This window comes from Sturnira hondurensis, unplaced genomic scaffold, assembly GCF_014824575.4.
Source record: "Sturnira hondurensis isolate 20B ecotype Veracruz unplaced genomic scaffold, ASM1482457v3 Scaffold0022215, whole genome shotgun sequence".
Taxonomy (NCBI): Eukaryota; Metazoa; Chordata; class Mammalia; order Chiroptera; family Phyllostomidae; genus Sturnira; species Sturnira hondurensis.
In genome coordinates this window covers 348,420-368,588 of record NW_028094846.1, presented here as the reverse complement: position 1 = coordinate 368,588, position 20,169 = coordinate 348,420, and the positions used below count along the sequence as shown (strand labels likewise).

Sequence of the window (20,169 nt, the reverse complement as noted above, 5' to 3'; positions counted from 1 at the left end):
AGATCAATGCTGCAAAAAAGCCCCTCGTCACTGGAGCGCTAGTGGTTCAGCGGTAGAACTCTTGCCTACCGCGCGGGAGCCCCCGGTTTGATCCCCGGCTAATGCGCGAGAACTCTTTTGGGACTTTTCCGTTTTTTCTTTTTCTTTTCCCCTCCCCTTACTATAAGAACTTCTGACACTGAGCTCAATGAAGCCAATTGGCTGAAAGCTGGCTTCTCAAAACAGCTTCCCTCTCCATCACCAACACGCTTGCAGAAGAGTGGGGGACCGGGCGCGACCCCGCGGCCTTCAGGGATAGGAGGCAGTGTGAGCACAGAACACCCCGAGGGGCTCAGGGGCCTGTGCCCTCTGTCGCCAAGCCCCATGTGGTGTGGCCCCCGCAGGCCTGTGGCCTCGAGCTCTCTGTCTTGTATCTGGAACGTCCGGTGTGACTCGGGGGTTCTGCTTGGCGGCAGGGTCTGCTGAAGAGCCAGGTGGATGCTTTGGGGACACCAGAGGGAGGACAGGAGTGCAAAGGCGCACTCGCCGCGCCTGGGTCTCGAACCCTTGGCACCGGAAGCTCTGTGTCTGTGCGCTGGGTCTGTCCCCAGAGGTTGTTCAACTCCTGCAGCTTATTAAGGGTCTTCATTTAAGGCCCACTGTTATGTAATCTTTGTAACTTGCCCGATTCTAAGGAAACCTACTCTTTTAAAAGAGACCCCCAAATCCCTTGCTTCTTAAGTGGTTCTTTTCTCCTCAGATGGCTGGGAAGCTGCGGAGCCTTGGAGCAGGAAGACAGACGCAGAGCTCTGTCATCTTCCTCAAGGGCTACCTCTATCAATCTCAGCTTTTTTTTTTTTTTAAGTTGCCAGTTTTAACTTTATTCACTCTCAAGGTCCAGGCTGGCCAGGCCTGGGTGTCACAGTTGGGACAGTTAGTCAAGGGACTGCAAGAGGAGGGTCCCAACTCAGAAGGGGAAGGGTGGCCTGGCCTGGGGGGGGTGACCTGGCCTGTTCAGCGCCTGCCTGTGCAAGCTCCCCCAACCCCTCCGCACCAGCCCTCAGCAGCCTCAAAAACCCACCAACCCGCCCAGCCCAGAGCTCCAGGTAGAGCCCTAAAGCCAGCCGCTGTGAAGCTGGACATGGACCAAGCACCACACTCTCCCAATGTGACCCCCTGCCCTACCTGTTCATCCGGAGGCTACATATCAGCATACCCATTCATGCTGAGGAACTTAGTCCGAGCGTCTTGAAAAACAGGCCGGATGATGTAGTGACCACTTGGACACCCATTGTGAATTGGGCGGGGGCGGAGCTATAGCTGAACACAAAAGCAAGCTGCAGAGCGGAAGGCGTTGCGTGGTCCCAGACTGTGTCTGTGAAGGTCTGGGACACAGCTCCACGGACATCCTTGCACAAGTCGATCTGAGCTTCTGGGCCGCAGCTCCCTCAATGCTCAAATGAGGAAATTGGACTTCGTCACGCGCTTAAAATTCTCTACATGTACTAAAGAAGTTACTCATTCCACAAATATTTATTAAATTCTTTACCACGTGCCAGACACCGACCCTGGACCCTAAGTACATACAGTAGTGAATTCTGACCGCAGGAGGGCTGGACAATAAACCATTACACAGGTGACCATACTGTATATCCGTCGGTGATAAATACCCTGAGGAAAAACACGGCAGGAAGGGGAATTAGGAGATGGTGGAGGATCGCAATCATACTGAATGAGCAAGGAGGCATTTGGGTGCAGACCGTGATGAGGCAATGATGAGACATCAGTATGAAAGAACATTCCGGAAACAGGGAACACCATAAGCCCTGGGCAGAAGTAAGATTGATGTGTTGAAGGGGATAAGGGACAGCAGCGGCTGAGGCCAGGGACGGGGAGGAGGAAGTTCAGGGGGAGCCTAAGAACATTGCAGGGGCTTTAGCTTTTAAGTGCAAGAGGAAGTTACACTGTGGTTTTGAGCAAAGAAGCGACAGATGAACAATGAACACACATTTTTAACAGGTCACTAGCAGCTGTGAGAACAGACTATATGGAAGGCTGTTGTGGCCCTCCGAGCAAAGGACGACGGCAGCTGAGGGCTGGCGGTGCTGGCGTACAAAGAAGTGGTCAGATGGGTTTGTTTTGAAAATAGAAGCAGGATTTAGTGACTTTTGTGTATTTGAGGAGCCTCTGTCTAGGACACATGAGAACACATATGCTGTCAGTCCTGGTAGAGTTGGATGGCTGTGACCGTGCCTAGACCTTCGGGAAGTCCGTAAGGGCGAGCCTGGAGCAGTTCACCTCAGAAGCTTACAGGCCCTTCCTGTGCAACGGGCTCCTGAGCCCAGGTCGCTGTCCAGGAGGGGCTGGGCGAGGGGGAGAGGTCTGGCCTGAAGAGACACTGCAGCTGTTACACCTCAGGACGAGGGGTCATTTGTCCTCGAGGCTCTTGCTCCATGTGACCTTGTCATTCTTCAGGTCGCCCATCGAACTTCGAAGTTCTTTCCACACGGAGAAATACAGCCCCGTGTCCACTGCAAACAGGAGTCCCATCACCAGGCAGAACGCAATTTGGAGCCACGGTAGAGAGACCGGTGCGATGGATGGAAACGCTGGATCTGTTGGAAGAGGCAGAGGGCAAATGACAGTTGTGAAGGCAGAAACGTGGGACCCACCGCCAGGGCCCCGGAGATCCCCTGGGGAGGCCCTCTGAGGACCTGCTCAGGAGCAGACAGGTACGAATCTGCAGGGCACCTCTTCGCCTCTGCGTCCTCCTGAGCAAAGCGCTGGGCCCGCTTCCCCAGGGCTCACCCCGCACACACGTCAGCGTGCAGGGACAGTGATGCAAGTCAAGGGGTTTGGGACGCCCTCCCCGAGGTGGGCCGCTTCTGCTCGCTCGGGGATTCTTTTCAGCTGAAGACAGTCAAGACCCTGCCGGCTCACAGAAAACTCTTATCTGTCCCTTACAGAATGTAAATTAGGGGCCTTATCCATGAACAGCGCTACCACCAGAAATAACGTCTGATGGCCTATGGGGGGGGGGGGGCAGGAAAACTGCCAGTTACTGAATCTCTTCTTTTCATGCAGCTAAGAGCTGCCTCCTCTCGCAAGCCCCAGGTCCCTTGCCTCACCCTTCGCTCACCGTGGCATCTTTCCTTTCTGTCCCTGCCCCTCGCCTGACGCGTCGGTGGAGTTCCCAGATGCACATGTGCAACTACATTTGCTCAATTTCTTGTTGACCTGCCTCGTGTCAATTTAAGGGTTAGACCAGATGAAAGGGTCAAGGACATTTTCCTGCCTGCCCCACAAGGTGATAGAGGAAAAGGTTTTGTGGACATGGAGGTTTGGTGAACGCCTCATGCCACTGAGTTGAAATGTCTTCTTTACAACAGGGCCCTTGAAACCTTCGTGTCCATCAGGACTATAAAAGCCGTGCCAGGTGCTCTGCGACTGGGACCCAACCTTCGGGGACGGTGCACTCGGGAACCCGCAGACCACATCCACAGCACCTCACTCACCAGCTCCCGTGCCCAGGGCTGGGTGCAGCTCACTGACTAACCCCAGCCAAGCAGCATTAGCTTGCAGCGCCCCCTGAAGAGGCACCATCCAGGTATTACAATGCACTGCTTCTCAATAGCAGGCTCTGTCCTGGGGAGACTGCTGGGCCACGTGGCTGAGAGGGCCTTGTAGGGGGCACCCTCAGGCCTTGGGGTCCTGTAGACAGAGGAACCCAGGACAAAGTGGAGTGCTTTGAGTGGGGTGGAAAGAGAGAGGTGGGGGATGTCCTGCTAGATGGATCTGAGAGGCTGGGAAGGTGGCTTTTGTCCCTTGAGAGTTCAGACTACACCTGAACGACACCATTTCTGTGCTCCCTTAGGAATGGGCTGGAACAGGACTGCAGGGCCACCCAGCACACAGGTTGGGCCAGGACCCCGCGGGTTCCCCTCAAAGCCCAACCTACCCATCCTTCCAGGGCTGAGGCTCCTTGAACTGCCCTGTCCCCCACCTTGAATAGTGATGCGCACAGGGTGGGACTCATGCCTGTTCCGCCCCATGAGTCCGGAGCAGTGGTACTTGCCGCCGTGACTGACATTAGCGCGTGGGATGAAGAAGCTGGAATTAGCAGAGGAGTACCACTTGGCTATGCCGTCCTGGAAGAACGAGATCTTGACCAGAGGCCGGCTCTTCCAGCTGTGGCACCTCAGCATGAGGGGGTCGCCCTCCTTCAGCAGCAGGCGTGGGGTCTGCAGCAGCAGCCAGTCTGGGGGAGACAGAAGGGAAGGGAAGGCGCTGAGGCTGGATGCCTGGGGCTGCCGTGCTCACAGAGGTGAGAGGGTTTCGGAGGAGGAATGAAAGATGCTTCCTGGCAGATGAGTGTTCCCTGCGAGTCCGCACGACCCATGAAGGATAGAGGTCTTCAGAGGTTTCAAATATAAACAGTAGGAGCCCACTCCCCTGGGGGAGACGGGGGTGAGGCAGGGAGGAATTAAACCCACTGCCCTGGAGTAGGGAAATTAGTGCATTTCAGCAGCGTCAGCAGTTATGGAACAGGACCTGAAACCCTTCTGTTTGTGTGGACACAGCATTTATGGTCTGGGGATGACTAACTTCACGGCGACTTTTGACCAAGTTTTCGGAAGTGAGGAAGCAACCAGCAGAGCCCTAGGAAAGCCTCACTCACCCTGAATGGAATCTTCCATCCACAAAAGCAGTGAAAGTGTGTGACCTTTTGAATTCAGTATTCAGATGGGACTCTGCACAGGCGGAGCAAGTTCAAACAGGCTTTTAAATGTGAATCTGCCTTTGCCGCATGCAGCCACCAAACAGCCCTGCTCCCAGCACCCCTCCCTTCCCTGACAGCAGAGTGATCCGACTCCAGGTACTTTGGAGGACAAGTCTATAAGGAATGTTTCCCCAAAACCCGTCTAGAAAAAAATCCTATTGCTCTAATTGCTGTAAAAATAAGTACTATAATTTATTACGCCTTATTTAAATGAAAACATTTAAGAAAACCATATTCTGAATATGAAAGACAAGGTATCGTTTTGTTTTTTATCGCTTGATTTTAGAGAGAGAGAAAGGGAGAGAGACAAACATCACACTGATTGCTTCTTGTATGTCCCCTGACCAGAGATCAAACCCACTGCCTTGGTGTATCAGGGCGATGCTCTAACCCACCCGGCTACTGGCCAGGGCCAAAGCAAGGTATAGTTGATAAGACAGCGCAAAACAGAAATCTGAAGTCAGGGTTCTGATTTTGGCTTTTACCATTAACTTCTAGGCTCTGAGACCCCCTGGGCTTAATTCCTTTGTACAATGAAGGGGTGAGACCAGGTGGTTTCCCTCTCACCGCCCTTCAGATCCAAATTTTTTTAAATCCTAATTTTTCTGTACTTCTGGGCAAAACAGCAGCACAGGTAAATGTGGTATGTCTCCTCCCACAACCACGTCAAAACTACAACTAAACTGCAGAACAACCATCACTCAGAACCACCTGAGGCTAAGCTGGACGGAACTCCTACAACTAGGGGATTAAAAAAGAATCTACTTAGGACTGGTAGGAGCAGTGGGGACACGAGACTGGCTGGCCCCGCACCCCCGTGTGACATGTAGAAATCAGGAGGGCTATCTTGGCTGCAGAGGTCCCCGCCCCACACTGGGTCCCCCAGCTCAAGGTTCCAGCGCCAGGAAGAGAAGTCCTCCTAACTTCTGGCTCTAAAAACCAGCGGGGATTGTGGATGAGGGATTGTGGATGAGACTGAGGTTCCTGGAATCCCAGGCAGGTCCTCTTAAAGGACCCACACATGGACTTATTCGGACTCAACCCCCTCTGAGCTCCAGCACTGGGGCAGCAGCTTGAAAGGCACTAGACAGACACAGGGAGGAAGTGAAGTGTCCACATCAAGACAGCAGCTGCGGGAAAGCCTTCTCCCAGACAGAAGAGCTGGCAGAGGCCAGCATTCCTTTGATGAGCCCTCCCCTGCCCAGTGCCCACAGAGCCAACTGGCAGGCAGGTGGCATGACTGAGTCTCCATCAATCTGGCTGACACTGTTTGCCCCACCCTGGTGATTCCCGGAGACCCCACCCCACCCAACTTTGGGGCCCACCCAAAGTGTTTCCAGTGGCTTTTCCGTAGGAGCGGCTTGTCTTGGCTCATGCTTCAGATTTTCCTAAAATCTCTCACACAAACGACATCTGGCCTAGGCGTGCCCTGCACCTGAACGGCCCCAGGCCCGGCACTAACCTGGGCACCTCCAAGCCCAGCACGAGGGGCAGATCATCTGCAGATCCCTTCGTAGCCCGTGCCCGGTAGCCCTGGACGCAACACAGGTGGTGGCCAACCTGGGCCCGCACCTCCCAGGGGACCACATAGTCAGCACACCCAGTGGGCAGTTTCAGTCCACGTCAAAGCGCCACCACCAGACAGACCGCACACGCAGAGGGCGAACTCAGTGGGCGCCAGAGCCGGCTGAAGTCCGTCCTGTTCTGCGGGGTGGGCCCTGCCCAGTTGATGCCCCACCATGGTCAGTGGTCACACCAACTGGCCTGGGGGTAAATCCCTCCCACCGAAGCACAGACAACAATCAAGTCTCGACTACAACAAGAAGCTGTTGTGTCCACCCCGTGTGCCTGAGACAGGACAGTAAGAAGCTAAGAGAATTCGTGGGCAAGTGGAAGGGAAACAGAGAAGACCATCGGACAAGGCCAAAAACAAGGCCAAGGCCAAAGACAGCAGGCAGGAGAGTGGCAAGGCCTTGTCTCCCCTAACCCTGACCCTCCCCACCATAAACCACATGCATCCCATAGACAGGAATTCTGGAGCGAATGGAGAGAACGCACTGGAACAAAGGAGCCAGCTTGAGAAGAAGCCACACGACCACCTGTCGGCCCCCTCCTCCCGAGAGCAACAACACAAGTCTCCGCCCCCCTTAGGAATTTCTCCTCCCAATCTCCCACATTCCTCCCACATAAATTTATTCTGAAAGCTCAAGGTAAGGTGGATGTTGGGGTTTTTACCTGCCACCTTCTCAGACTGTGGCCTCTGATATGAACAAAAGCACAATTATAATCCCATCCCTGTCTGCTTTTCAGCTGGGCGGCGACAGGCAGCAGGAGTCCCCGGCTCAGTTGCCCTGGGGTGTCAGGCCCACGCGGCAGGGGGGCAAGTTGAGGGGAGGGAGCACACCTGTAGTGCCCAGGTGTCTGAGGAGGCTGAGCCACTGGACCCTGCAGGACACCTGCCCCATGAGGCCACTCCACCACGCCCAGGAGACGTAGCAGCTCCTCCTGGTACATAGAAACAAGCACAGAGAGGCCACCAGAATGGGGAGACAGAGCGGCACGCCCCCAAATGAAAGAACAGAATAAAAGTCCAGAAAGAGAGGTAAATAAAATGAAGACAAACAGTCTGGCAGATGCAGCTCCGTGAACTACATCTCCCAAGCATGCTCAGTGAACTTAGGGGAAGAGTAGATGAACCCAGAGAGAACTTCAGCAGCATGAAAAAGGACGTGGAAACCATAAACAAGAACCAGTCGGAAGCGAAGGGTACACTAACTGAAAGGAAGACTGATTCACAGGGAATCAGCGGTGGAGAAGATGAAGCTGAGAATCAAACCAATGACTTGGGAGATAAGGAAGCAAAAAACACCCAATCAGAACAGTAAAGAGAAAAATGAATTTAAAATATGAGGAAAGTAACAGGAGCCTCTGGAACAACTTCAGGCATACCAGCATTTGCATCAGGAGGGTGCTGGGAGGAGAAGAGAGGGAGCAAGATATTGAAAACCTATTTGAAAAAATAATGACAGAAAATTTCCCTACCCTAGTGAAGGAGATAGACAAACAAGTCCAGGAAGCTCAGACAATCCCAAGCAAGATGAACCCAAAGAGTGCCACTCCAAGACACATCACGGTTAAAATGTATCCCTGGCTGGCATGGCTCAGTGGATTGAGCTCTTGCCTGTGAACTAGAGGGTCCTGGGTTCAACTCCCCACCAGGGCACACGCCTGGGTTTGCAGACCAACGATTCTCCCCCTCTCTGTAGAAATAAATAAAGTCTTTTTTAAAAAGTTATTTCTGGTGATAACTCTTCATTTAAATTCTTGAAGGGAGAGGTAAGAGTTTCCAATGAACTTGCTGGTCTCCATTGCCTGCAGCTCAAAATAATTCACATGCAAAGCAGCACACCCTGGGGAGGGCTGTTCTGCACCCCCAAGTCAATACTTACTCCCTTTTCCGTGGAGCACCGTCAACGAACAGTGACTCCACCACCAGGATCTCTCTGGGACCAGAACCTTGAAAGACCCTGGGAGCTGAGTAGACCCTGGGAGACCCAGGGAGGTTGGAACACAACCTCAACCCACTGGTTGAGGGCCAGTGGGTTGGAGCCAGTGGGTTGGAACACAGGGCTCTCGCTCTCCTTTCCATCTGGCGCCAGCTCCCAGGGTCTACCCAGCTCCCTGGGTCTACTGGGAGTTTCTACTCAGCCTGAAGCAGAATTGTAACACTGTAGCTGCTATGCAGCCCTCCTCAGGGGCTGTGCACCGAGGTGCAGCTGAAGTCAACCACAGCACAAGGGTGCTCACACCGCAGACCCGGGATGGGCCGGGATTTGTGTTTGGGAGGGTTTCTCTGCAGGTTCTATTAAGCTGAACACTCAGGGGTGTACTTAAGCCTGAGTCAGATCATGTGACTCCCTCAATTAGAACCATCTAACAAATTCTCATCTCATACAGAAATCAAAGATGATGTTACTGCAACAATCCGCAAGCCCACCCCCACTTCTGACCTCATCTTCCAGATCCCATGGCCCCCCGGCCTCCTGCACCCTCAACAGAAAGACTTCCTCAGGCATGCCCAGAGCACCCCACTTGACGGCCTGTGCCACCTGTGGCCTCCGACCTCTGACCCCAGGGTTGAGCACGGTGCCAGGAGGGTAGGAAGGTTTCCTGGAGCAAAGGTTTCCTTCTGCTCCCCTCCCCCGCCCCGGTGGCCTGTGTGCGGCCTTGCCACCTTCTTGCTTAATCAGGACTGAGGCCAAACAACCTCAGAGTCCTAAGGCACCCCACTTGGAAGCAAAGGCGGGGGGGTGGGGGTGGGAAGGGAAATGACTGGGCAAAAGGCTTCAGCAGCTCACAGCCATGCCTCCCAGGGACCTGCCACCCCCGCCCCTCGACACCCACAGCCCTGTCAGCAGATCTCAGGTCCTCGTGCCCCAGACCCTCCCAGGGCTCCTCCACTGACCGGAAGTGACATTCAGATGCACAGGGTCGCTGAGGCCAGTCTGGCCCATCTGGCACCTGTAGTTCCCACTGTCGTTGATGCTGGCCTTAAAGCTGAAGTGGGACTGCACCTGGGTCGGGATGGGGGTCCCGTCATGAGACCACTGGGTGGGGCCGTCCCCAGGGCCCTGGGGCCCCTGGCAGTGCAGAGTCACGCTGTCCCCCCGGAGCACGTTGAACCAGGGGGGCTCCAGGCGCACCACAGCCTTCGGGAGACCTGCTGAGGGGCAGAAAGGGATGGAGGTGACTGACCTTGGAGGGCCCGCAGACTGCAAAGGCACTCCCAGGGGCACCCAGGGGCCAGAGTCCATTACAGACCCGATGACAGACCCATATGCTGCCTGCAGCCTCCTTCCCTTTCATTTCTTTGGGTCTTTGCTGGATCCAGTACAAAGGTTGGCACAAATCAAACCCCAGGCTCCCACGAAAACGGGGGACCCGCCTGGGCCAAGCCCAACCCGGTTCATGGTGGGACAGGCAATAGCCACAAGTGCAAGGAGGTGCGGGCAGACTCACCAGGTCCCCCGTCTGCGGCAACTGTGGAAGAGAAGAGGGCGTGTGAATGCAGGGAAGGGGAAGCCAGGAGACAAGATGTCATTGTGGGTGGTTGCAGGGTGGGGGAGGGGTGTGCGTTCCAACTCCTTCTTCCCCCAGGACCCCTCTCAGAGCCTGTTCCCCTCGATCTCGCGTAAGGCGCTCCTTGCTCGAGCCCTCATGTCATCCCTGCAGAGTGAATGTGGGACTTGGTAGGGACCAGCCAGTGGGTTGGAACACAGGGCTCTCGCTCTCCTTTCCATCTGGCGCCAGCTCCCAGGGCCCTGCTCCTCACCACCCGAGTCCCAGGGGCTGAAACCGCCCGCCCCCAGGGAGACTGTCACTCACCCAGCAGCAGCAAAGCCCATGCTGTCCACAGGCTACCAGGGTGCATACGCCGAAGCATGCTGGTCTTCCAAGTCCACCCAGGACCTGGCCGGAGTCCAGCGGCGTTTCGGAGGTGAACTGGGGGAAGAGGAAGGAAGCGGTTTCCCCCACCAGCCGTCACAGCTTTCAACAGTCACCAGACCCTTTCTGCTCACAAATCAGCAGTAACAACTCGAACCAGGAGCTGAGTCTGCTGCTCCACAGACTCCGGCTTGGTGTGCGCTTGTGAAGGCCCTGGGGCTGGGCCCGGCCGGGTGGGGCGGGGCGGGGGGTGCTGGTGAGGGGCTGGGGAATGTCCAGGAAGCAGAGCTGGGCTTCAGCCTGGGTTCTTGGATTTGTGCCTCCCCAGACACCCCTGCACACCTCTGGGGGGCACACAGACAGCTCTCAATCAGCGTGATGCAGACGAGATAAAGAAACCCATTTATATCTGCAGCCAATAAGAATCTACTACGTTAAACGACCACAGCCCAATGGAGTAGTCTACTGTGGGAAAGACTCAGCCCGAGAAAATCTGTAATACACCACTGTTCTTCCTTCACCTGGCCTTCACACCCGGTTCCTCCCAACCCCGCAGACATGAAAGAAAGTTTTCAAGTTCAAGAATAACTGTTAAGAAAGACGTCACTTTCAAGGCTGTGGATCCTGTGCAGGTGTGGTGGTTGAGCAGCGTGGTACAGGGTTAAAGGTCAGGCTGGGGGGAAATGAAAGCAAAAATAGACAAATGGAACTACATCAAACTTAAAACTTCTGCACGTCAGTCAACAGAGGGCACGGATAACCTAGGCATGGGAGAAAACATTTGCAAATCATTATCTGATAGGAGCTTAATATCCATAATGTATAAAGAATTCCTACAAATTAACAACAATAAAAACCAAAAAAACCCTGACTTTAACATCGCACGCCCACGCCTTTCCCTTCCCCTCCCCCCCCCCCACCAGCTGTATCTCCTAAACTCTGAGGGACCCCACAAGGTCTGCCACCCAGATCTGGCAGAGCAGTGGGAAGTGGCAGCTCCTCCCGCCCCCCTCGCCTCCGACAGTGCAGTGAGTGACAGCAGCCCCGCCCTCACTTCTCTGCCACAAAGTTTCTAGAGAGTGGAGGGGCCCTGCCTGGTCTCCCCGCTGCAGCTTCCTCCATTCCAGGTGCTGCCTTGTTTCAGTCCCCAGCTTTAATACACTTTCTCTCAATATAAAAATAAACAGATAAGTAAAAGACTGGAGTAGACATTTCTCCAAATCAGATACATGAACAGAGGAAAAGATGCTCAACATCACTGATTGCTAGAGTCATGCAAATCAAAACCACAAGGTATCACCTCACACCCGATAGGATGGCCAGAAAGCAAGAGAGAAAATAACAAGCGCCGGGGAAGCTGTGCCGAAACTGCGACACTTGTGCGCCGCCCGTGGGAACTAAAATGCTGCGACTGTTACGGAAATCAGTAGGTGGTGCTTCGCGTGATTGAAGAAGGAACTACCGCGTGATCCAGTCATCCTACTTCTGGGCATTTATCCGAAAGAATTCAAAGCCAGATCTCAAAGAGGTATTTGCACAGTCCTGCTTATTGAAGCATTTTCCACAATAAACCAACAGCGGGGAGTAACTCAAATGTGTATTCGGCCTTAGAAAACAAAATCCTGCCATGTGCTACAACACAGGTGAGCCCTGAGGACGCTATGCTGCGTGAAGCAGACCGGTCACCGAAAGCGCGCGCGCGCGCACGCACTGATACTTCGGGAAGTATCCAAAGCGGTCAAACTCACAGAAACGGAAGGTAGTGGTGGCGGCCCGGGCTGGGGGGAGGGGCGGGGCGCTGCGGGCTGTTTTGCTGAGCGGGTACAGAATTTCAGTTTCGAGAGGTGAAGTTCCAGAAACCTGCTGCACAGCAGGCTGAACACTGCTGACTGCGCTTTGGAAAATGGTTGGCAGTGAGTTCTATGTTGCGTGTGTGTGTTTTTTTAAAGCACAGTTTACTTCAAAAAAAAGTCAGAGTATGGAATTTTAGAGAAGGTACTTGGCTCTCAAACTTTGGTTTTCTCATCTGTAAAATGGACACTGTCTGCTACCAACTAAATGGTACTTAATTAAAAGTAGCTTTTGCTTTTAGGAGTGCTGAGGAGGGGTTTTAACCTTGGAATGTTTCTGGACGCGTGACTCTCCTTCCCCATATGACCAGAGCTCTATGATCTCATCCTTTTCTCTCTTGGTCGGAGCTCTTCCTGGAACTTTCAAGAACCTCGAAGTCCCCAACACCCTGTTCCTCTCCAGGCCTCCTTGCAGGCAGAAGCGTGGGCACAAAGTTTCGTTACTGGTTTGCAGCCTGGCCTCTCTCTCTCTCTCTCTCTGTCTCTCTGTCTCTCTCTCTCTCTCTCTCTCTCACACACACACACACACACACACACACACACACACACACGACTGGGCTCTCTAACTCTCAGACTTGCCTTATCCCAGCTTTCTTTCCAACGTCTTTTCCGATTACCCCATTAGCATACCCGGAATTGTTGATTTCACATGATGCCAACTGCTCTTAACAGCTGTTCTTACTACTCATCCTACGAAACTGTTACCACTGGACACTGGCAGTTCGGGTTACTATCACCAGAACACTCTCCAGCCACTCCCAGTCACTCTGGAAGCTGGGAACAGAGTGCAGGCATCTTATCTCAGAATCAGGACTTAGGATAAACTGGTAGATTTCTTCTTTGCAACAAAGAGAAGAAACAAGTTAAGCGTCACACCCAGTGACAGCTGACTCAAGCTGCTTACACTGGAATTGAAGGGCAGAATATTCGTTTACAGAACCACAGGAATAGAATGCTGGAGTCGAAACCCTTCGTTTTTATCCATGGTCCAGGGCCATGGATAAAAACCAGGGCCCAGCCCAGGGCCGTGAGTTGGCCCAGGACACACATCTCTGAAGGGCTGAGGTTAGGGTCCTCGCTATCTCCAGTCCCTCACCCGCACTTCCCACTCAAGACCTACAGGTTATCACGTGCACCTGTCCAATTGTCTCAGTTGTTTGTCTCTCCATGATTCAAGAGTAAGATGGCCAGACTGAAAGCTTCTCAAGGTTAGGGATCCTTGTTTTTGCTGAACTGAATAAACGGGCATGGGAAGGCAAGAGTATCTAATCTGAGGGGCATCAATTACTGACTCTTTTACGCAGTAGCTGTCAGAAAGAAGGCTCAGTGTCCACTCCTCCAAAATGACAGCTTGCAGGGAAATATTTCCCTAAAGTTGAGGTGTTTTTTATTTTCTTTCATTAAACGTTGGGATGAGAAGTCCATATAGGCTGCATCTGCACCAATTTACGTGAGTCCGAAGGTTAGTCTCTGAACTTGAACACCGTTTAGTATAGTCAACGTGATGTTTAGGTAGAAAACCCTCAGCGTAACTGGTACCAAGAAGCTCTGCATACCTCACAGAACAATGCCAATGTTGCATCGACTGATTTTTGTAATGCAGTATCTGTTCATTGCTTTCCCCACCCCATGGTAAAGTTCAGCAGGACAGCTGAAAGTGTGCTGGTATGTTGGCAGCAGGCTGGAGGTTCATGGACTTAAAGCACAGATTTAAAATTGTGTTCAGGAAAGAGTATCAAGTGTTCAAAGTCAGGGAATTCTTCCAAATAAATCATCAAGATCACTTGTTGACTTCCGGCCAAGATGAAGGCATAGGTAGATATGCTTTGCCTCCTCCTCAAACCAAAAGAAGGACAACAACCAACTAAAAGAAGAAGAAGAAGAAGAAGAAGAAGAAGAAGACGACGACAGCCCTGGCTGTTGTGGCTCAGTGGAGTGCTGCCCTGTGAACCAGAGAGTCGCTGGTTCGATTCCCAGTCAGGGCACATACCTAGGTTGCTGGCCAGGTCCCCAGTACAGGAGCAGCAAGGGACAACCACACATTGAGAAGCAATCATGCACTGTTTCTCTCCCTCTCTTTCTCCCCTCTCTAAAATCAATTTTTAAACAACAACAACAACCAGAACCAGAAAACAGAACTGTATGGAAGTGGTGGAGACATTCATCCAGACCAGACCAGCAGGAGGGGAGGAGACAGGGGCAGGGCAGAGAAGATGTGCAGCTGGAGGGTGGGGGGCTGAGGCGGCAGCTGGTAGAGCTGGCAGCCCCACATTCCAATAAACCTGGAGTGAGAAACAACTGGAGGGCAAGACAGACCAAGCACCCCAAGGCTCCAGAACCTCTGACTGCAAAAACCTGTGCTGAAAAAACCTGTGGGGGGTGGCAGTGGCAGGAGAAACTGCCAGCCTCACAGGAGATTCGTTGGAGAGACCCACAGGGTCCTACAGAACAGAGCAAGCAGCACTGTTCCCTCTCTGACCCCTCCCCACAGACAGCACCACAACACAGCAACGTGGGTTGTCCTTCCCTGGCTAGCTAAGGACTAGACAAAGAAATCTGGCCCAAATGAAAGAACAGATCTAAGCTCTAAAAATGGAACTAAGCAAGGAAGAAAGAGCCAACCTATCAGACGCAGAGTTCAGAACACTGGTGATCAGGATGCTCACAGAAATTGTTGAGTACAGACACAAAATAGAGGAAGAAGGCTATGCAAAGTGAAATAAAGGAAAATATACAGGGAACCAAAAGTGAATGGAAGGAAACCAGGACCCAAATCAATGATTTGAAACAGGAGGAAGAAAGAAACATTCAACCAGAACAGAATGAAGAAACAGCAATTCAAAAAAAAAAAAAAGATGAGGAGAGCTAAGGAGCCTCCAGGACAACTTTAAATTACCCAACATTCGAACCATAGGGGTGCCAGAAAAAGAAAAGGAAGAACAAAAAATTGAAAACTTACTTGCAAACATAATGAAGGAAAACTCCCCCAATCTGGCAAAAGAAATAGACTTCCAGGAAACTCAGAGAGTCCAAACAAGTTGGACCCAAGGAAGCACACATCAAAGCACATCATAATTACCTTAGCCAAGATTAAAGAGAAGGAGAGAACCTTAAAAACAGCAAGAGGAAAGGACACAGTTACCTACAAAGGAGTTCCCATAAGTGTGTCAGCTGACTTCTCAAAAGAAACCTTGCAGGCAAGAAGGGGCTGGAAGGAAGTATCTGAAGTCATGAAAGGCAAGGACCTACATCCAAAATGACTCTACCCAGGAAAGCTCTCATTCAGAATGGGAAGGCAGATAAAGTGCTTCCCAGATAAGATCAAGTTAAAGAAACTCACCATCACCAAGCCCTTATTACATGAAATGTTAAAGGGACTTATTTAAGAAAAAGAACACCAAAACTATGAACAGTAAAATAAAAACAAACTCACAACCATCAACAACTGAACCTAAAGCAAAACCAAAAACAAACTAACCAAACAACTAGAACAGGAACAAAATCACAGAAATGGAGGTCACATGGAGGGTTGTGAACAAGGAGGGAGAGAGGGGGGAAAAGGTACAGGGAATAAGAAGCATAACTGGTAGGTACAAAATAGACAAGGGGAGGGTAAGAATGGTATAGGAAATGAAGAAGCTGAAGAAATTGCATGTACGACCCACGGACATGAATAAGGGGAGGATGCTGGTGGGGATGGGGGTGCAGGGCAGAGGGGAATAAAGGGGAGAAAAAAATGGGACAACTGTAATATCATAGTAAATAAAATATAATTTTTTATAAAGAGCACTTGCAAGTCTGAGAGCTGGTTTATAGATAAAGGGAGAATTTTTAGGTGAATAACAAAGCCAACGCCCACTGCTGCTGGCGCCTTGGAGGCTGACTTCCTGCGCTCACCCCGCCACCCCAGCAGAGGGCTGGGAGAAGAGAAAACCTCTTCCTGGTAAACCTGATGGGAGTGATTCGAGCCAAGCACACCTGTAGAGCAACCACGTGGGGTCCGGCTGGAGTCACACAGCCGGACCCCACGGGGGTTAAACAGGAGACAGATAACCTCACCCTACAGCTGAATGAGACTGTAAGGTTTGCAGCAGACACATGTATCAGTCAGATAGCCTGGGAAGGGAACAGTCCGTGCCTGCAGCATCTCCCTAAGTGTGCCAAACGCCCTTGAGCTGTGTCTAACCAGCCCCATAAGACAAATGCAGAGCGCATGCCCAGGGCTCAGCGTCTCTGCATCAGAGGACAATGTCCCACCCGGTCCCCACTTTTCCTTAAACTGTCTGTGTTGTGCCTTTTCTTCATCTCCCGTCGACCCCACTCAAGAACCACTTCGCGCTGGTCGCGGCACTGCCCGACAGAAATGTAACATGAACCACACTTGTAAACTGCTATTTTCTAGTAGCCACCTTTAAAAAAGTCCAAAATAAAGTCAAACAACGGATCGTCCCATCCCTGAAGGGGACAGTCTCTCTAGCACACATGAAGGTGCAAGCATAGCCATTGTACATTAATTTTTGGACTCAGCCAGGAACACCACAGGAAAACCGTAGGGATGTGTGGACAGCCGTGGTAGGATGTGTGACACTGCGAACACAAGGCAGACCCCTTCCCTTCCCGGCCCTGCTCTGGGCTGGATGAGCTCATTTCCCCACTCTCGCTCACTCACCTCCCGCGGGTCCCGTCATTGTCCGAGGAGGACACTTGGAATCAGTGCGGACTTCCCGGAGGCGGCGGAGAGCGGCCGGCGCGCGCGGTCGCGTCCCAGAGTCTGGCGTCCCTAAACCGCCTGCAGTTTCACTTCCTGCCGCCGGCGGGCGCCTCCTGACTGCGGGCGTCCCTCCCGGCTGCGCACCCCGGGCCGGCGGGCGGGCGGTCGGTCTCCTTAACGACCGCGCGTCACGTTCTCGCCACCCGCGCCTTTCCTTGCTGGGGACAGACGGGCGGTCCTCTGACTCCGAGTCACGGTCCCCGCAGGCCCGCGGGTCCCGAGCGCTGCGACCGCCGTTCAGTGTCTGCCTAAAAAGAACAGGACCCCGTAAGCTCGTTGCCTCCGCACACACACAAAACTTCGGGGGGAAATGTCGAGTCAGCGACTTACTCTCCCAGACTTGCCAGCCGCCGCCCCGCCCCTGCAACTCCTGAGCGCGAGCGTCGCCCCGCGGCCCCCGGGAGCCAGGACCCCGCAGGTGTCCCCTCCGGTCGCAGGTGCGGGCAGCGGCCTGCCGTCGCCCCCGAGACACCGGGGTCCCCCGAGGGCCCCCACCTCCTCGGCCACCGCGCCGCAGGGTCAGGGACGGGCTTGTTCGGTCTGAAATGGGGTTGCGCCGTTTTTCGGGAAGCCAGGCACCTGCCGCCCCCTTGGGTGTCGAAGAGGGAAGGGTCAGGGCCGCTTCCAGATGAAGTATTAAAAAAGTTAAATTAAATGAATGATGTGGTGTATTTAACGGAATACGTCCGTTTTCTAGGTCCGCACGACTGAGCACTGCAAACTCAGTGGCTTAAAGGACACAAATGGTTCGCGGGTTCGGAGGCCAGAGTCAGATCAAAGCAAGCCCAGCGTGCGGGCCCCTCGGGAGGCTCTCCGTCTCCACCTCCGCTCTCCGCGGCTTCCCCGCGTTTCTCCGTGTCCTTTCCGCGTCCTACAGGGACAGCGAGACCGAGAGGAGGAGTAGGGTTGGGCCGGGACGTGAAGGGAGCCTGGCGGCCCCGACAGGACCCAGGGCCCGGGAGGAGGAAGACTGCGAGCACAGGCTAGAACCGGGGTGCGGACGCGCGGGGCAGACTCGGGAGGCGGCGAGAAAGCAAAGCCAAAACGCAAAAGCGAGCTTCCCTGACCGGGAATCGAACCCGGGCCGCGGCGGTGAGAGCGCCGAATCCTAACCACTAGACCACCAGGGAGCAGCTGGTGAGAGGGGCGCCTGACTGCTCCTCCTGCGCGCGGAGCCTCCGGGACTCGGACGTGGCGCTGCTCGCAGGCAACCCGGTCGCCCCTGTCCCCCCACGCGCCCTGGCCTCCTCCTGCCTGCGCGCCCGCCTGGCCCACGCGCACGCAGTCACCGCTATGCACGCAGTCACCACTATGCAAGGTACCTCAAGAGAGAAACACAAGAAGGGACAGGAAAGGAGACCCACAAAAATGGCCTAGGTTGTTGCGTGTACCTGCCACTCGGCCAACTGCTGCGGGACTGAAGCCGCAGGCATAGGGCACCTCCAAGCGCCCTTGCACCGGAAAGCTTTTGTTCTGTGGCGTTTTTCACACGTGACGGGGTGTGAAATCTGCCCAGGCCCCCAGGCACAACTTCATTCTGGAGCCGCGCCAAAGGCCCGCCCTTTGCGTTGGCCGGGAATCGAACCCGGGCCGACCGCTTGGAAGGCAGCTCCGCTCACCGCTGTACCGCGCACGCCGCGCAGCCGCGCTGCCCCGCCCGCGCTGCCCGCGACTCCGGCCGCCCGGGCCCTCCCGGCCTCCAGGCTCCTTTGCTCGCCCGGAGCTCCGGCCTTCCCTGGGCGTCGCGGACCACCGACCCCGCGCCCCGCGCGCGCCGGGCCCACACAGCGGCCTTGGCGCGCCAGCCCGATCGCCTTTCAGGGGCGCCCTCGGCCCCCTGGCTGCTCCAGGTCCCTCGGTTCCGCGCCGGGGCAGCCCTGCGTCGCGCGTCTCCAGTGGCCGGGTCGCCGTGGGCCACCTCCACTGGGGCCACTGCCCGCAGCGACAGGGTGCTCACCCACCCCGCTCCGGCCCGGGCAGGTGAGCAGCGCGTCGCCAGGAGCCCATTCCTCCAGCCACTTCGGGCGGGCCTGGCGCTGCGGTGGCAAGACTTGGCTCCGCTGCGGCGACGGAGTACCCTGCGCGGAAGAAGGGAAAGTTGGGGGCGGTGGTATTGGACGAGGACCCACATCGGTTGGAACCCTCGGCCTCCAAGCAAGGCCGAGGACCCAGGAGAAGAACCCAGAGGGGTGAGGAGCTGGACAGAGGGCGGGGCCCAGGACCAAAAGGTTGACGTTGCCTCCCCGTCGGGGAATCGAACCCCGGTCTCCCGCGTGACAGGCGGGGATACTCACCACTATACTAACGAGGACGGTGTCGCTGACCTCTGACACCCGCCCGTCTGTCCCCGCCGCCAGCACCTGCCGGACGGACGCCCTGCTGGATGCGGGCGCGGGCACGTGCCCCACTCCCACGGAACCGACCGGGTCCTCCTAGGAGCCGGCGGCCGGTCCGACCCGAACAAGCCCCCTCCCCCACCCCGACACGAGTGGCCCGGAAACCTGAATGCGCGCTGCCTCTGGCCTGCAACGTGGAGAGCAGGGGTGCTCGCGTCGGGTCCCACTCAAGAGCGAGAAGCGAGAAGCACCCAAGGGCACGGGCAGGACGGCCAAGAGGTCTAGGGTGCTGCGTTCCTCTTCGAATCCCACCCCTGACAAGCGCCCAAAATATTTGCACGCTCCCCGGGCCTGGAACACACCCCTCGCAGCCCTTCTCCACCTTACACTGGCTCCCTGGCTGGGACCTGCAAACTCCGGCCTCTGCGCCCTCAGCGGCGGCCTGGCGGGGCAGCAAAGCCCAACGGGTGCTCCATCCGTCCGCCAAGGGCTCCTCTGAGCCAACGCCGTGCCCCTGTCTCCCAACCCACCCACCGCAGCGGGGCCGCGGAAAAGGCAGTCGGCCAGCGCGCAGAGGTGAGGTTCGCACTCCTTCGGTCTGTCTCCTGGTCTGTGCGGTCTGTGCGTTGTCCCGCCTCCAGCTTCACCTTCGGATCTCCGCCGGCTCCCTCCCCCCGGTTTCCCCCACGCAAGGCCCTAATCTGGCAGGGAACACAAAAGCCCAAGAGAGTCTGGGAGTCGCTGAAAGGAACATGGGCCCTCAGCGGCTCACCCCGCACATCGCCTGCCCAGCTCGGATTCCCGGCGCGGGCCAGCCTTGGTGCGGCTCCTGGCCTCCTCTGGCGACGCCGTCAGTCGCGGTGGCCCTGGACGGCCGAGAGAGCACATGTGGGCCAGCGAGTCCTCTTTCGTCCTCTTGTCCTTCCACTCCCCAGGGTAGGATGTCTCTGCGCCCCGTTCCTTGACGTGCCTGCAGACTCTGTTTCGGATCCTTCGTCTGCCTCCTGC

The 20,169-nt window shown here is 55.0% G+C and overlaps 1 protein-coding gene and 2 non-coding genes across 6 annotated transcripts; all 3 read right to left on the bottom strand.

Annotated features, from left to right (window-relative positions):
• Positions 1-1,493: 1,493 nt before the first annotated feature.
• Positions 1,494-20,012, bottom strand: LOC118979127 (low affinity immunoglobulin gamma Fc region receptor III-like). 4 transcript variants are annotated; one of them, XM_037035088.1, is made up of 7 exons: positions 16,724-16,884; positions 10,145-10,261; positions 9,779-9,799; positions 9,225-9,482; positions 3,983-4,237; positions 3,630-3,690; positions 2,427-2,601 (listed from the first exon to the last, which is right to left on the bottom strand). In XM_037035088.1, the coding sequence occupies exons 1-7, from the start codon at positions 16,740-16,742 to the stop codon at positions 2,529-2,531; spliced, it is 804 nt and encodes a 267-aa protein (XP_036890983.1). In that variant the 5' UTR covers positions 16,743-16,884; the 3' UTR covers positions 2,427-2,528. The 4 variants fall into 4 exon arrangements, with proteins under 4 accessions (XP_036890984.1, XP_036890981.1, XP_036890982.1 ...); XM_037035089.1 differs by lacking the exons at positions 3,630-3,690; positions 16,724-16,884 and adding an exon at positions 19,934-20,012 and having other exon boundaries at positions 1,494-2,597; XM_037035086.1 differs by lacking the exon at positions 3,630-3,690 and having other exon boundaries at positions 1,494-2,597; positions 16,724-16,881.
• On the bottom strand, positions 17,884-17,955 carry TRNAE-CUC (transfer RNA glutamic acid (anticodon CUC)). The gene has a single exon. It is a non-coding gene; the product is annotated as a tRNA-Glu (tRNA).
• TRNAD-GUC (transfer RNA aspartic acid (anticodon GUC)) lies at positions 19,065-19,136 on the bottom strand. The gene has a single exon. It is a non-coding gene; the product is annotated as a tRNA-Asp (tRNA).
• Positions 20,013-20,169: the final 157 nt, after the last annotated feature.